Source organism: Malaclemys terrapin, chromosome 7 (genome assembly GCF_027887155.1).
Source record: "Malaclemys terrapin pileata isolate rMalTer1 chromosome 7, rMalTer1.hap1, whole genome shotgun sequence".
NCBI lineage: Eukaryota > Metazoa > Chordata > Testudines > Emydidae > Malaclemys > Malaclemys terrapin.
In genome coordinates this window covers 105557710-105571308 of record NC_071511.1, presented here as the reverse complement: position 1 = coordinate 105571308, position 13599 = coordinate 105557710, and the positions used below count along the sequence as shown (strand labels likewise).

The following is a 13599-nucleotide window of genomic DNA, read 5'->3' as shown; positions in this document are numbered from 1 at the left end:
CAGGTCACCCTGGAGGGTTGTAGATTTTTTTAAACCATATCAGATTTTTTTTTTTAAGTCAGAGAAATTTTTGGGCCTATCAAACTTTTCATTGATATTCTGTGCCAATTAATATCAACTCATGTAATATTATTTATTATATTATACAGTACAGATGAGTAGTGTTTACTGGCTAGATCTTTATCCAGCTTAGGCTCTTATTTAAAGTTTGCGGATGAATCAGGGCTAGGGGTTGATCATACCAAACTCTCCAAACTTCATCTCATGAGACTTCAAATGAAATTTCAGCTATGTCCAAAAAGGAATCAGAAAATAGTCTCCATTCTGGGTTGGAGTCTGACTCGGACCCTGTAAAATAGGGACAGATTTAGAATTAGGAATTCAAATTTGAAGTCTCTTTTCCCTAAATTTAAAAATGGTTTGGATTCAGGGTTCCAGTTTTGGCCCAGATAGCTTTGCAATACTGGGGGTAATATAATAGGACATATTTTGAAACTTAACACAATAGCTACCTCATCCTGGACAGTGTTACTATGACACTGGAATAATGGAAAGGAACTGTGCTGTTTTCTGTTATTTTAGAGGTACCATAGTTCGATATCTCATAATGGATGTTTCAAGGCTAAATCATTGTTAAATTATTTGCAATCTTCAGACTGAAGGGACTATAGAACTATAAAGTGGTATAGGATCTAGCCATTTGTTACATACTTGTGTGATCAGGTAATGAAAGATCCCTATTGTAATATTTATCTTTAAGGGAGAATGATTCAAGGTTGTTATGACAAATTCAGAAAACTGAGATTAACGTTTGTGGGGGTTAAAATATCCTTAAAATGCATCAATAGAAGCCTTTTTGGCATATAAAATACTAATGGACAAATTAAATTGCTTTGTTTGGTTAGCACAAATTTTAAATTCTCAGTCTTGATTATTTCCATATGCATATGCAAAAGTTAGTACTCATTAATTAAACCAATATGTTAATATCTCTGTCTGACACGTACAAAACTTCTTAAAATTCAACAGCTGTGTTCTATGCATGCTTGTTTTTGATTACACAGTAGCATCTTACAAATGTACAGCAATAAGCATTAATCATCTGTCAGATTAACTGAAAAACTACAAGCTTGGAGTTAGCTATGAATATTTTGTGATGATCTGGGCAGTTTCAGATAGTCAGCTTGTGTTTAAATATAGTGATTTAAAAAAAATATGGCTGAAATGTAAACAGTATTATTGTAGTCTAATACCACATTAGAGGAGATGCAGCATCCCAGTGCTCTTAGTTTAAGGTCACTACAAATGGAAGATTAGCAAACCCATCTTCTTTAAAGAAAATGGGAAATTTCCACTTCAAAGTATGTTCTTTGCTATTTGATGCAAAATTTCTAGATGTCACGAACAGCTGTATGAAATGTATATTATGTTAATTCTGTTTTTATGGCAAAAGTAAAGTGAATATCCTGCAAAAACATGATTTTGAGACCATAACTTGGGAAAAGTGAAGATAACAAGGAAATAAATTACTACTTGTGTGGTAATGAACATGTTTCACATAAAGGGACACTTAAAAGAAGCTAGAAACTTCGAATGTTACAGGGTGAGGTGAATGATGCAAAATCCACTGCAGTCAATAGAAATGTTCTGATGGACTTCTATGGGCTTTGGATGAGGCCCACAAAGGAGAGGGAAGGAGAAACAAAAATGAATTATGTTGGAAGTGAATCAGAGAATGAGATGTAATATGATGCAGTTGAGGCTAGAGAGAGAGATTGAGAATATCAGATGCAAGTGAATATAAAGTAGAAATTTGACATAATACTAGAGCAGTAATGCTTTTCTAGTGCAAGAAAAGGATGTGTGGGACAGGATCTGGAAGGGACAAAATATCAAAGGGGCAGAATTGGGAAAAATAACTAGGAAGAACAGAATGAGAAATGACCCTATGTCCCCTACAGGCCCTTCACACCCCAGTAACTTTCCAGACCCTCTCCTTGAACCCCTAAAACAGCTCATTCCATACTCTGATCCCAGTGGCTTCCCTATTTCCTCCCATACTTCTAAATTATTTAGGGATCAGAGTCCTGCCCAACCCCCTGCTTCCATTGCTTGGGAGCATTCAGAGAGGGAAATTGGTGATTCTTTCTCAACTTTGACGCACATGGAGCTGCACAAAACTTAGCATAGGTGGTTGCGAAGTGGGGGGGCATATAAGGGGGAAGTTGGTCAGAAACTCCTTCCTACTCACATACACTTCTCTTATACCAATTAAACCATTGAAGAAGGGTGCCTAAAATGTGAAGCACTAATTCTGATATTAAATATACAGCATCTCTTACATATGAACAACCTCTCTATAGAAGCAAGTATCTGATCATATTGCATGCTGCTTAAATTCAGAACTTCTTATTGAACAGGGAATGTATGCTGCTGTCTTTGGCAGGAATTCATTGAAACTACATGCAACAGTCATTGTTGTGGTTATAAAGTGAATAGATAAATTGAGTCAAATGCTACATTCTGATCCATTCATTTGTAGTCCATGTCTTACAGATAATGCTTGTATTACATAACAAAATTTGATTAATCTCTGAAAAGAGAAAAGAACCGTGGGTGGCCTTCCCAAAGGGGAGCTAGGTAGAATGAAAAGGTGGTAGATTTATAGAGTTTAATACCAGATAGAACCATGAGATCATCTAGTCCAGAGATTCTCAAACTTCATTGCAGCGCTACACTCTTCTGACGACAAAAATTACTGCACAATCCCAGGAGGAGGGACCGAAGCCTGAGCCTGGCCTGCCTGGGGACACACAAAGCCAAAGCCCAAGCCCCCCTACATTGGGTCGGACCAAAGCCCAAGGCCCCCAGGCCTGTAACCTGAACCCCGCTACCCAGAACTGAAGCCCTCTGGTTTTGTCTTCGACCCTGGGCCCCAGCAAATCTAAGCCAGCCCTGGCGACCCCACTTTGGGGTCCCGATCCACAGTTTGAGAACCGCTGATCTAATCTGACCTTCTCTATTACACAGACCATTACATTTCATCCAGTTATGCCTTTATTGACCTTGTTTGACTAAAGTTAGTGGTTCTCAAACTATGGGGCGGGCCTCCCAAGGAAAGCACAGGAACGTGTCAGAGGAGGTGTGAGCTGTGTGCACGGTTTTGTGTGTGTTTGGGTTTTTTGGAAGAGCTCTGTCTGTCAGCCCTGTGTGGCTGGGGCTCGTGCAGAAGGGCCATGCATACCCGGGAGGTGGGGATAAAGGAGACAACTGGAGCCCTGCCGCTTGGTCTCTTCTCCTCTCCCTTCCCCCCCCCAACCCCCCCCCCCCGTGAATTTCTCACCTGGAGACGGCAGAGCTCTGGCAGTCAGCCCCCCGGGTGGCAGAAGCAATGCAGAGGTAAGGGTGGTAATGCGGTGCTAAGTCTGCTGTGAAAAGTGATATTGACAAAGTGATATTCACATTCCCACTCTTACTTCTGTGCTGCTGCTGGTGTGATGGTGCCTTCAGAGCTGGGCACCCAGCCAACAACCGCTGCTCTCCACTCTGCCTTCAGAGCTGGGTGGCAGTAGATGTACTTGGGGGTGGTGTTGAGTGGAGGGCATAAACGACTACAGACACGAAGAAGGGGAGCCTAGTCCAGCGGTTCTCAAATGTATTTGGTTAAAGTATACCATCCAGAAAGGCATCCAGTCTTGATCTGAAGACATTAAGGGATGGAGAATCTACTACTATTCTTGGTAGCTTGTAATCACCCCCACTGTTTAGAAAAATTGAGATTCATTCTAATTTTAATTTGTCTGGCTTTGACTTCTAGCCTTTGGTTTTTGTTATGCCTTTCTCCACTAGATTAAAGAGCCCTTTAGTACCTGGTAGTTTCTCACCTTGAAGGTATTTATACACTGCAATTAAGTCATCTTTTTGATAAGCTAAACAGAAAGAGCTCTTGCAGTGTCTCATTTCCTCCAGCCCTCAGATAATATTTTTTTTCTTTTCTACACTAACAACTTTTCAACTTTCTTTTTAAAATGTGGACCCAAGAACTGTAGCTTAAGTTTGAGCACTTAGTTATCCCTGCTGGTCCTCGTGGGACTGATAAATAGCATTGAGCCTGATCATGGCCTGCATGGGAGACCTCGGTGAAATATCTCGACTGCAGGAAGATGCTGGCAATTCCCTTTTGGATCAGTACTCAACCGGTGGCCTAGCATGTACTGCATGACATTATGATGTTGGAAGTGCTGACTTTCTGATCATATATAACTGAGGTTCTGACTAGGGTTGTCACCCCCTGAGGTATAAAAAAACAGGACATCCAGAATGAGCCTGAGCCCAAAACACTAAAATTGGCCAGCTGGCAGTGTGTACTGAACACCCTTCCTGATTTCCCAGGACAGCTGCGTCAAAAAAGGGACAATTCTGGGAAAACCTGGGCAGGTGGCAACCCTAGTTCTGACTACTTCTCATCTTTTTAAATATATCATAGTCTCTTTTTTAAGAATAGGAAGGTTAACCGTGATTTGCTGCCAAATGGCAACTGTGGTTAGTAATCTGTCTGCTTAATAGCTATTGTAGTTTCTCGCCTGGATATAATTAGGGCCCTACCAAATTCATGGCAATGAAAAATGTGTCACGGACTGTGAAATCTTGTCTCGCCTCCATAAATCTGGTCTTTTGTGTGCTTTTACCCCACAGATTTCATAGGGGATACCAGCATTTCTCAAATTGGGGGTCCTGACCCAAAAGGAGTTGTAGGGGGGTTGCAAGGTTATTTGGGGGGGGGGGGGGGGTCATGGTATTGCCACCTGTACTTTTGTGTTGCCTTCAGATCTGGGTGGCCGGAGAGCAGTGGCTGTTGGCTGGGCACCCAGCTATGAAGACACCATCATGCCAGCAGCAGCGCAGAAGTAAGGGTGGCAATACCATACCATACCATACCACCCTTACTTCTGCGCTGCTGCTGGCGGCGGCTCTGCCTTCAGAGCTGGGCTCCCGGCCAGCAGCCGCCACTCTCCAGCTGCCCAGCTCTGAAGGCAGTGCTGCCGCCAGCAGCAGCGCAGAAGTAAGGGTAACTGTACTGCAACCTCCCTTAGAAAAACCCTGCGATCCCTTCCCTCCCACAGTTCCTTTTTGGGTCAGGACCCCTACAATTACAACACTGTGAAATTTCAGATTTAAATAGGTGAAATCATGAAATTTACAATTTTAAAAAATCCTCTGACTGTGAAATTGAGTGAAATGGACTGTGAATTTGGTAGGGCCCTAGATATAACATTCACTTGCTGCCTAAACTGTTGTGTAGCATTGCTGTGCACTGTTAAGCAACCACTGCATCTCACTCCAGAGGTGGCCCTGTTTCGTGGTCGCTAAAGTTTAATCCTATGTGTATTTATATAAATATTATCAGAGAAATTACTTCTTCCCTCTCAGATATGGAATTTCATCTCCCTGTCCCCTGCTTTCTACCTTATTTTCCCCTCCCTAAAAATATTATACTGCTCTGAGGTGCTGGAGAGCCTATATGAGTTCTGGGCTAGACAGGTTTAAGAGCTGATCTCTTGTGATCCCAGAGCGCTGTAAACAGGTATTCAATATCATCATAAATCTGGAAACACCTCTTCTTTTAATGGCAGAACAAATCCATTGTCCCCACCCCAGTAAATTATACAGTATTGTATTAGTCTTTATAACCAAAGTGTTCTTTCCTATATTATTCCTCTAATGTCCCTGCTGTCTGTCTGTCCTTTTGAATACTGTGTATATAACCATATAAACAAAAAAGATGCCTTAATCCTAAACGATTCACTGTATTGAATAAATCATGGTCAATGTTTTAAAGGAACTTAGTCTCCTAAATCAGTATTTAGGCACCTAAATAAGAGGCAAGACTTTCAAAAGTGCTGGGAACTCAACAGTTCCCATTGAGGGGACAGCACCATGCTCAGCACTATTGGAAACCAGGTCTCTAATTTTGGAGCATAGCTTTAGACACCTAGTTTTGAATCTCATGGCCCATGTTTTTAATTTGTCATATAAAAACTCTAAAATGTGCTCTGTTATTTACCTTTTTAAAATAACATTGACAGTCTTGTTTAACTATTTTATTTTCAAACAGCAAGATAACAGAGACATGTTCCACAGTGTACGACACATGATATATGATCTTATTGAATGGAGATCACAGATACTTTCTGGAACTCTACCCCAAGATGAGCTCAAGGAACTGAAAAAGAAAGTGACTGCCAAAATAGATTATGGAAACAGGTTTGTGATGACTACTTCATAGTGTGCGCTTCTTGAGGGAGTGGGGGGAATCAGCCTTGTCGTATTATATAGCAGTTCAAAGGCACCACATATATATATGAAGAAAGTAGTTCTGTAAGGAGTAGTACTTGTATTTTAAGTAGCAATCTTTTTAGAGTATGGCAAAGTGGGAAAAATTGCAATATAAAAGCATTTTGATACAGTACAAATTATAATTTGTGTACTAGAATCTGTTAAGCTGTCACTCATAAACTTTGTGACACCATCAATTTGATGTCAGATTAAAACGATGATTTTTCTGAGGTCAGATGAAAAATAAAAATGTTCCTGTCTTTGAAAACCCTTTGACAATTCCACATAAACTGTTGCTGCCTCTCTAGTATCACCAGCTGTTTGCACTCTGACCTTGTTAATCCTCTCATGCAGTGCTAGAGGATTTGTCTGGGAAATGTGGGGTATCTCATTGTGCTGCTGCTTGTGTAGTATCTAGCTTGTATTAATGGTTATACTGTTAAAAGTTGATTAGATTTCGTAAGCATTTATATTCCTCCAGAAGATGAGGATAAAAACCAGAAATGGCACCTAATTAATGACAGATGTTACAATGGGACATGCATCAGATATGTCAGCAACTTAGATGAGGTGACTTTTGATTTAAGGCTAAGCATCCTGAAAACTATTTGGATGGAGGGAATGTTGTGTTTGAAAATTGAACTGGTTAGCTGTAAATTAAATCATCCCATGGTAAGGAGGAATGTCATACTATTAAGTTGTGACATTTTTTAATTGAAAGCGAGGGATCTTTCCTTGCTGATAGACAAAATTGGAATCTGGTCAAAGTAGCATTCTCAATAATGAGAACGTGGGGTAATAAGGTTATTGAACTCCTGGGGATGGAAGATTGATCATCCAAACTTTCTTTAAGTGCCACTGTAGTATGATTAGCTCATGAGAATTCAGCTATTTGTGTTTTGCTACTTAAATACTGCAGGTTCTTCAGTTCTTGTGCTCATGTACTTTTTCAGCAAAAATAGTGATTAAAAAAATCACTAACTCCATTCAGTAAGTAATTTAACATTTATAATCCAAGATGCGGTCTGTTGTACCCCAGTAGACAGTTAACCAGATGTTGTTGATATTATTTGTTTGGCTACTGTATTTTACCATCTGGTTAAGGAGTTGGTTAAAGTTACTCTGAATAACGTCCAGATGCTCAGTGTTCAACACAATAGAACATCTTGTACTGTGTCTTTTATTCATAATGTTCTGATGGACTAATTAAGTGATCAAAACATTCCCTGTAGAGTAGGGGAGAGAATTGAATTTGAACTTTTGAGTAAATATGCACATTTAAAAGGGTGCAGTATCTTTTTAGTGTAGCCATATATCATGTTTTGCGTAAAATGAAATAAAATGACAATTTCTAATATCCAGATATAAGAAATATTCATTATGCATTAAATATATACTCTCTGGATTTCATGTATGTGCTTATTTTTTCCATTGTTTCCTGAAAGTAATTATATGAATGAGCTTTTATATAAATAAAGACAGGATATTAATTTTATTGTGTTGTGATAATCAAAAACTTTATCATTGTGGATTTATGGACTTTTGTTTTTTAAATTGGTAGATATGAGATTATGAGACTGGATCAGTTTATTGTGTATAGCTGACAGGTTTCTTTTTGGGGTTGAAAAGCTGATTGTAAACAAAATGAAACACTTGGGAACAACTCCTTAGTCATTGACATGTTTTCACAAATGTCACCTGTAAGTAGGGTGACCAGATGTCCTGATATTTGGGTCCATCCCCGTCCTGATTTTTCACATTTGCTGGTTGTCACCCTACCTGTAAGTTAAAGAGAAATGAAAACATAAAGTCAAAGTAGTTTCTGCTCCTGTTCATTTGACAATCTGCGCCAGTGGTTTCCTCTCTGTTGTTCATAGTTGCAAGGCGGAATGATCAGTCACTGAGTATTAGATTATTTCCAACCCCCCCCATCCGGCTACACTCTTCTAGATACAGGATGGCTCCTGTGCTTTCCTGAGCTCCAGGCAGAAGTATTTGGCTCCTCACAGAGCAGATAACTGGCTGAATCGATGTGCCAAATATTTCCAGTGACAGGCTCCTGTAGCCACAGTTGTTGTAAATCCTCTCATTCTGCTTCCAAACCTAGGCTAGGAGTGTCTCTGCTCTCTCACGGCAGGCAGAAGAGGGTCTCATGTCCACACCTGTGGCAGCAGTGGCAGATGAGGATGCTGTGCCTGCTCTTTATCTCAGGCTTCAACCGGAGGGTCTAGCCCTCCTTAGGAGCTGAAGCCAGTCAATGCATATTGCAAGGTTTCCTGAACTGTCCTCTGGCAACCCCACTGTCTTTAGCACTCATGTTCCACTCCAGGGCAAACAGTATTTCAAAGAGCCCACTGTCACAGATCCAGTTGGGCACCCTCTTGCTGGCTACCCTTCAAACTTGGAGGGAATCCAAGCCTCTGTGTCCTTGGATGGCTTAAGCCTCTCAAGCCTGAATGGAATCCAGCCACTCCTCTAATCTCTGGGTTCCTTGGCACATGCTCTGGGTGCACACCTCCTGTCCACACCTCATCTTGAGAGCTGGAAACTGCTGTCCAGCTGCCTAGCCCCTCAGGGCTCAGTGCTGACCCTTCAGATTCCCTCATGCTTAAGCACATCTTCTCCCAGAACGCCACCCCACATGCGTGAACTTTCTGGTTTGCAGTGGAATTCTCTCACGTGGCATGCAGTAGTTGTAAAGCATTTTACATACAGGAGAGGTACAGGTCTAACACATTTGCTCTTTTTGTCATCTGCACAAACTTTCCCCCAGCATGGGCTATTGTGCATGCTTCAAGGACAGATGTAGCCTTTGGTGCAGCTGTTTTTTGATCTCTACTAGATCGGTCATCCTGGCACCCACCCCCAGAAGTTTGGACGCTGCTCAGAACTCATCTACAGTGAAGGACCCATAGAGATAATTATTCAAACAAGGAGAGATTACTTACCTGTACAGTAACTACAGTTCTTTGAGATGTTCTGTTTCTATTAATGCGCCACTACCTGCACTCCTTCCCCTCTACTTTGCAGTCCTTGCCTTGGCTGGATTGCCTAGTTGAGAAGGTACCAGAGTGGCGATGGGTCCACCCTCCCTTGAATCAGAACACAAGGATGTATATGGCGCAGATGCAGATCTTGCAGACACTACTACCAAAATCTCAGGTCGAAAGCCTGAGGGTTTGCACACATCTGAAGTGCAGCACCCACAGGGCTAAAACATCTCAAAGAACTGCAGTTACTGTACGGGTAAGTAACCTCTCCTTCTGTTGGGAACCCTTCTGGGCTCAGGAAAGAAGGGAGGGCTTCCTGCTTTTTGCAGCCTCTAAATGCTAAGTTGCTGGAGACACGGCTGGAGACAAAAGACCCTGACCCATCAGCTCTTCACTATTGATAACTTTCAGCCCCTTCTGTCAGGTGACATCCAGCTCCGTCTGCCCAGTTGACCAGAAAGCCTGTAGGGTGAGCAGATGTCCCAATTTTATAGGAACAGTCCTGATTTTTGGGTCTTTTTCTTATATAGGCTCCTATTACACCCCCCACCCCATGTCCTGATTTTTCATATTTACTGTCTGGTCACCCTAATCCCCTGCTAAACCTGTTCTTATGGTTGGGAGCCCGCCTTTTGTAAAGAGCTGTTCTCCTTCACTGGAAGAGTACTTAACTTCGACAACTCTTTTGTTGTTCTTTTGCCCCAAATCTTTGGAATTTCAGCCCTACATAGAGGCAAACAAACAGCAGAGAAGGCAAAAGGTTGCACATTCAAAATTGAGTTTGCAGCCTGGTAAAGACACAGAGTTTGTAATCTCACTCTGTTCATAAATTCTACAGACAGATTCCCAAATCATCACGTCCTCTGCCCCAGCTTTTCTGAGCAGCAGCCCTATAAACTTTAGCACTCAAATCCTTTCTCCTAACTTAGGGACAGTGCACAGTTTTAGATGATGGTTCTGTACAAAGACCCTGGAACACCACAGCACTTAGCACTTCGTTCCTCCTTCAACTCAAGGCAAGTCATTGAAGAGTTTCTTGCACTGAGACTGGAGGACGCTCAACTTCTCAACAGTCCTGCGTTTCCTCTTTTCATGGGAATGATACTCTCAGGCCCTTAATTTAAGGTCCTCAGGTGGTAGTGTTTTATTTCAGGTAATCTGGAATGTTATCTAGAGGGGATTTACCCTAGGATCCTGTCCTTGGTGTGTCACACTGTCAAGGACTCCATGGCTCCATATGCTCATGAGGCTTCTCCTCTAACCTTATGCGTGGCTCCTCCAGCTTCCGCACCCAGCTAGAAATGGTTCAGAGTCTTCCCTGCAGAAGAGAGGAAGGAGAAACTGCTACCTCCTGTCTATGTACTTCCTACTCAGAAGAGTCAGGCTTTGTATGACATTTCAGTGCTGATGATTGGGATTCACCCAATTGGGATTTCTAGGACTCTAGATTTTAGCAAACTCCTGACAAAAGGACTGCCAAAACAAGAATTCACAAGAGAACAGGAAAGAGTAATTCCCTGAGGATATTTGGAAGATTAAGACCTTTTCTCTTCCTCAAGGCCTTGGCCAAGATTGTTAGAGAGACTTGGAGGGATATAAATGGTATGTTCTTCGTTCCTTGGTTTTATGACAAGTTCTGGAGCTGGCACAGTGGAAAACAGATGATCCTCCCAAAAGATAGGCTGTGTGTATGGGGATAAAAAATCTTTCTGAAGAGGCTAACCCTTGACACTTGGACCCTACTGACAGAAAATGGGATTCTGCCTTAAGGAAAGATAAAGGTCTTAGTATCTCCTTTGCTGGGTCTCATAGCTTTTGCTTCTATGGATTTGTGGATTTCTGAAGTAACATGGAACTGCCTGCCCAGGAAGATTTTTAAAAAAGAAGCTAGAACTCATTTATTTGACCACCAATTTATATGTGATACTACTCACTTTGTTTGTCCAGAATGTCAAATGAGACAGAGCAGAAAAAGAGATTTTTCTTGTCGTATAAATCCGGTATCTATATATTCAACATTCTGCAATTCTTGCAGGCCTTTTATGCATAATGATAAGTAATCTGTAACTTTTTACATAGGATTCTTGATTTGGATCTGGTTGTAAGGGATGAAGATGGCAACATTTTAGATCCAGAACAAACCAGCACAATCAGCCTTTTTAGAGCTCATGAAATAGCTTCCAAGCAAGTTGAGGAAAGACTACTAGAAGAAAAGGTAAGATACACTATCCCCAACTATTCTCTTTTAAAATTAAGGATCATGTAAATTAATGTAAAAAATAATGATAAAATATAATTAAAACAGGAATTTGGCTTAGTCTTCTGTTTTAGTCCATGAAGCATTCTCAAGATCAAAAGTATCAAAAATACATTGTGTAGCTTATCTTATATGGGCTGCATAACTTATCCCCTCTTAAAAAATGATTCCTATACTTCAGAAGTGTAAATGTTGATATAATATTCTACCAATAAAATAATTGATGGATTACTATGAGAGAGAACTACGAAGATGACATGAGAGAGGAGATGCATATTTAATGAAATTGTATATATTAATGGTTGTTTTTCTTGAGGCTTAATTTAGGATACAGTGCTGTGGTTCAGATCAGTTAATATTTTCATTAGGATTGTATATGTGATCTGTATGCTGAGTTTTAAAATGTACTTGTTGAATCATCTGTGACAAGTAAAAAAGGTTCCCTGATAAATGTGGAGGCAAAGCAAAAATTTTGCAGAATTTAAACTTTGCTTAAAAAATAAATTCTCTCTCCCAAAGACCTGTCCAGATGTGAACAGTGAAATCTGCTCTTCCTGAAGTTTTATGCAGATGGTTTCATTATCTCTGCTGCTACTCACTGGTTTGCCAAGCAGGAACAGAGTGTAATTAACAAAGCTCTGGACAGGTTGTGGTGCTGTTTATAGTCATCTTCTTGTTTCTCTTGGGAAAGCTCAAAGCAGCAATGACAGAGGCAGGCCCTAAAGCCATCCATTGTGGAGAAAGACTTAAAAAATAAAAATTTGGGGAAGGGCAGAGTAGCGGTCCCGTCTTCTCCCCCTTCTTTCCTTGTAGCCTGTAGGAGGCCAGGGAAAGAGTAGAAGAGTGGAGACTGAAGGAAAGCTCTTCTGTTCCAGCAGACAAATTTGAAGCTTGATCCTTTGCTCCATTCTGTCTGTTCCCCCTTGGTAGCTAGAAACTAATACAAAACAGAGCTCCAAGGAGGGTCCAAGTAGAGCAGCCTGCCAGAAATCTCAGCACTCTTCCTATTCCCAGTATAGAAAATGGCAAGGGCTGGGGCTTCTTCCCCCTGGAGGGGACGCACTCTTCTTTTGCCCTAAATGTTTCAGGTAAACATTTCATAGTGGAAGGGTAAGATTTAAGGATATGATTTAAGGGTGTGATTCTAGTCATTAGTGCTGTTTAAATTTGACTGTTTTGTCTCTATTAAATTACAGTCTCAAAAGCAGAACATTGATATTAACAGACAAGCCAAATTTGCCGCCACGCCTTCGTTTGCTTTATTTGTAAATTTAAAAAATGTAGTCTGCAAAATAGGAGAAGATGCTGAAGTCCTGATGTCTTTGTACGACCCACTAGAATCAAAGTTTATCAGGTTAGTGTTGTCTGTCTGTTGCACTATGTATACCTGTTTATCTTGTGTCTCTGGATTTTGGTCGAGTCACGGCAGATTGGAGAGGGCTTTTTGGAAGGTTAGCTTGGTGGGTAAACTTTAGCAGAAAGTTAGCTGGGAAGCATGGATTATACAGCACTTCATCTGCTTTATTCAACACAGCAACAGATTAGTCTCTCTTGCTTCAGTACATTAGGAATTTGTAGTGTTCCTTATTGTATTGTCTTTAGTTCCACCTGTGTAGAGGTAAATGACACATGAACAAGGCTTGGCTCATTCACTGTTCAGCTGCCTTGGCAGTCATCAGAGAGACTGAGTGTTCTGGATCCCCTGCTTCCTTACAGGGACTGCATTCTACTAGGCTGAAGAAGAATTGCTCTTCTATTCATATTACGTGCACAAAGCACAATAGCAGCTGCCCACTGAGTAAATGTTCCTGTGATTGTAATAGGAATGAAACACACCTGTGATATCAGGTTTAAAGAGACAAGAGTATATTACTTTTTGACCCCCATAAAACTTCATCATTAGTATCCATATGTGGTTATATGAATTATAAAATTACTTCTGTAGGCATCTAAAGTTAATGTTGATACATTTTTGGTTTAGATTTTTGAAGTATGGTTCTATTCTAAAAAGTGACT

The 13599-nt window shown here is 40.9% G+C and overlaps 1 protein-coding gene across 2 annotated transcripts in view; it reads left to right on the top strand.

Moving 5' to 3' along the window:
- DOCK1 (dedicator of cytokinesis 1) overlaps nt 1-13599 on the top strand; it is a 566139-nt gene that overhangs the window by 78249 nt on the left and 474291 nt on the right. For both annotated transcript variants that reach the window (XM_054033802.1, XM_054033801.1), the window contains exons 6-8: nt 6116-6264; nt 11406-11541; nt 12780-12937. In XM_054033802.1, coding sequence (XP_053889777.1) covers nt 6116-6264; nt 11406-11541; nt 12780-12937 — 443 coding nt within the window. The remainder of the gene's footprint in view (nt 1-6115; nt 6265-11405; nt 11542-12779; nt 12938-13599) is intronic.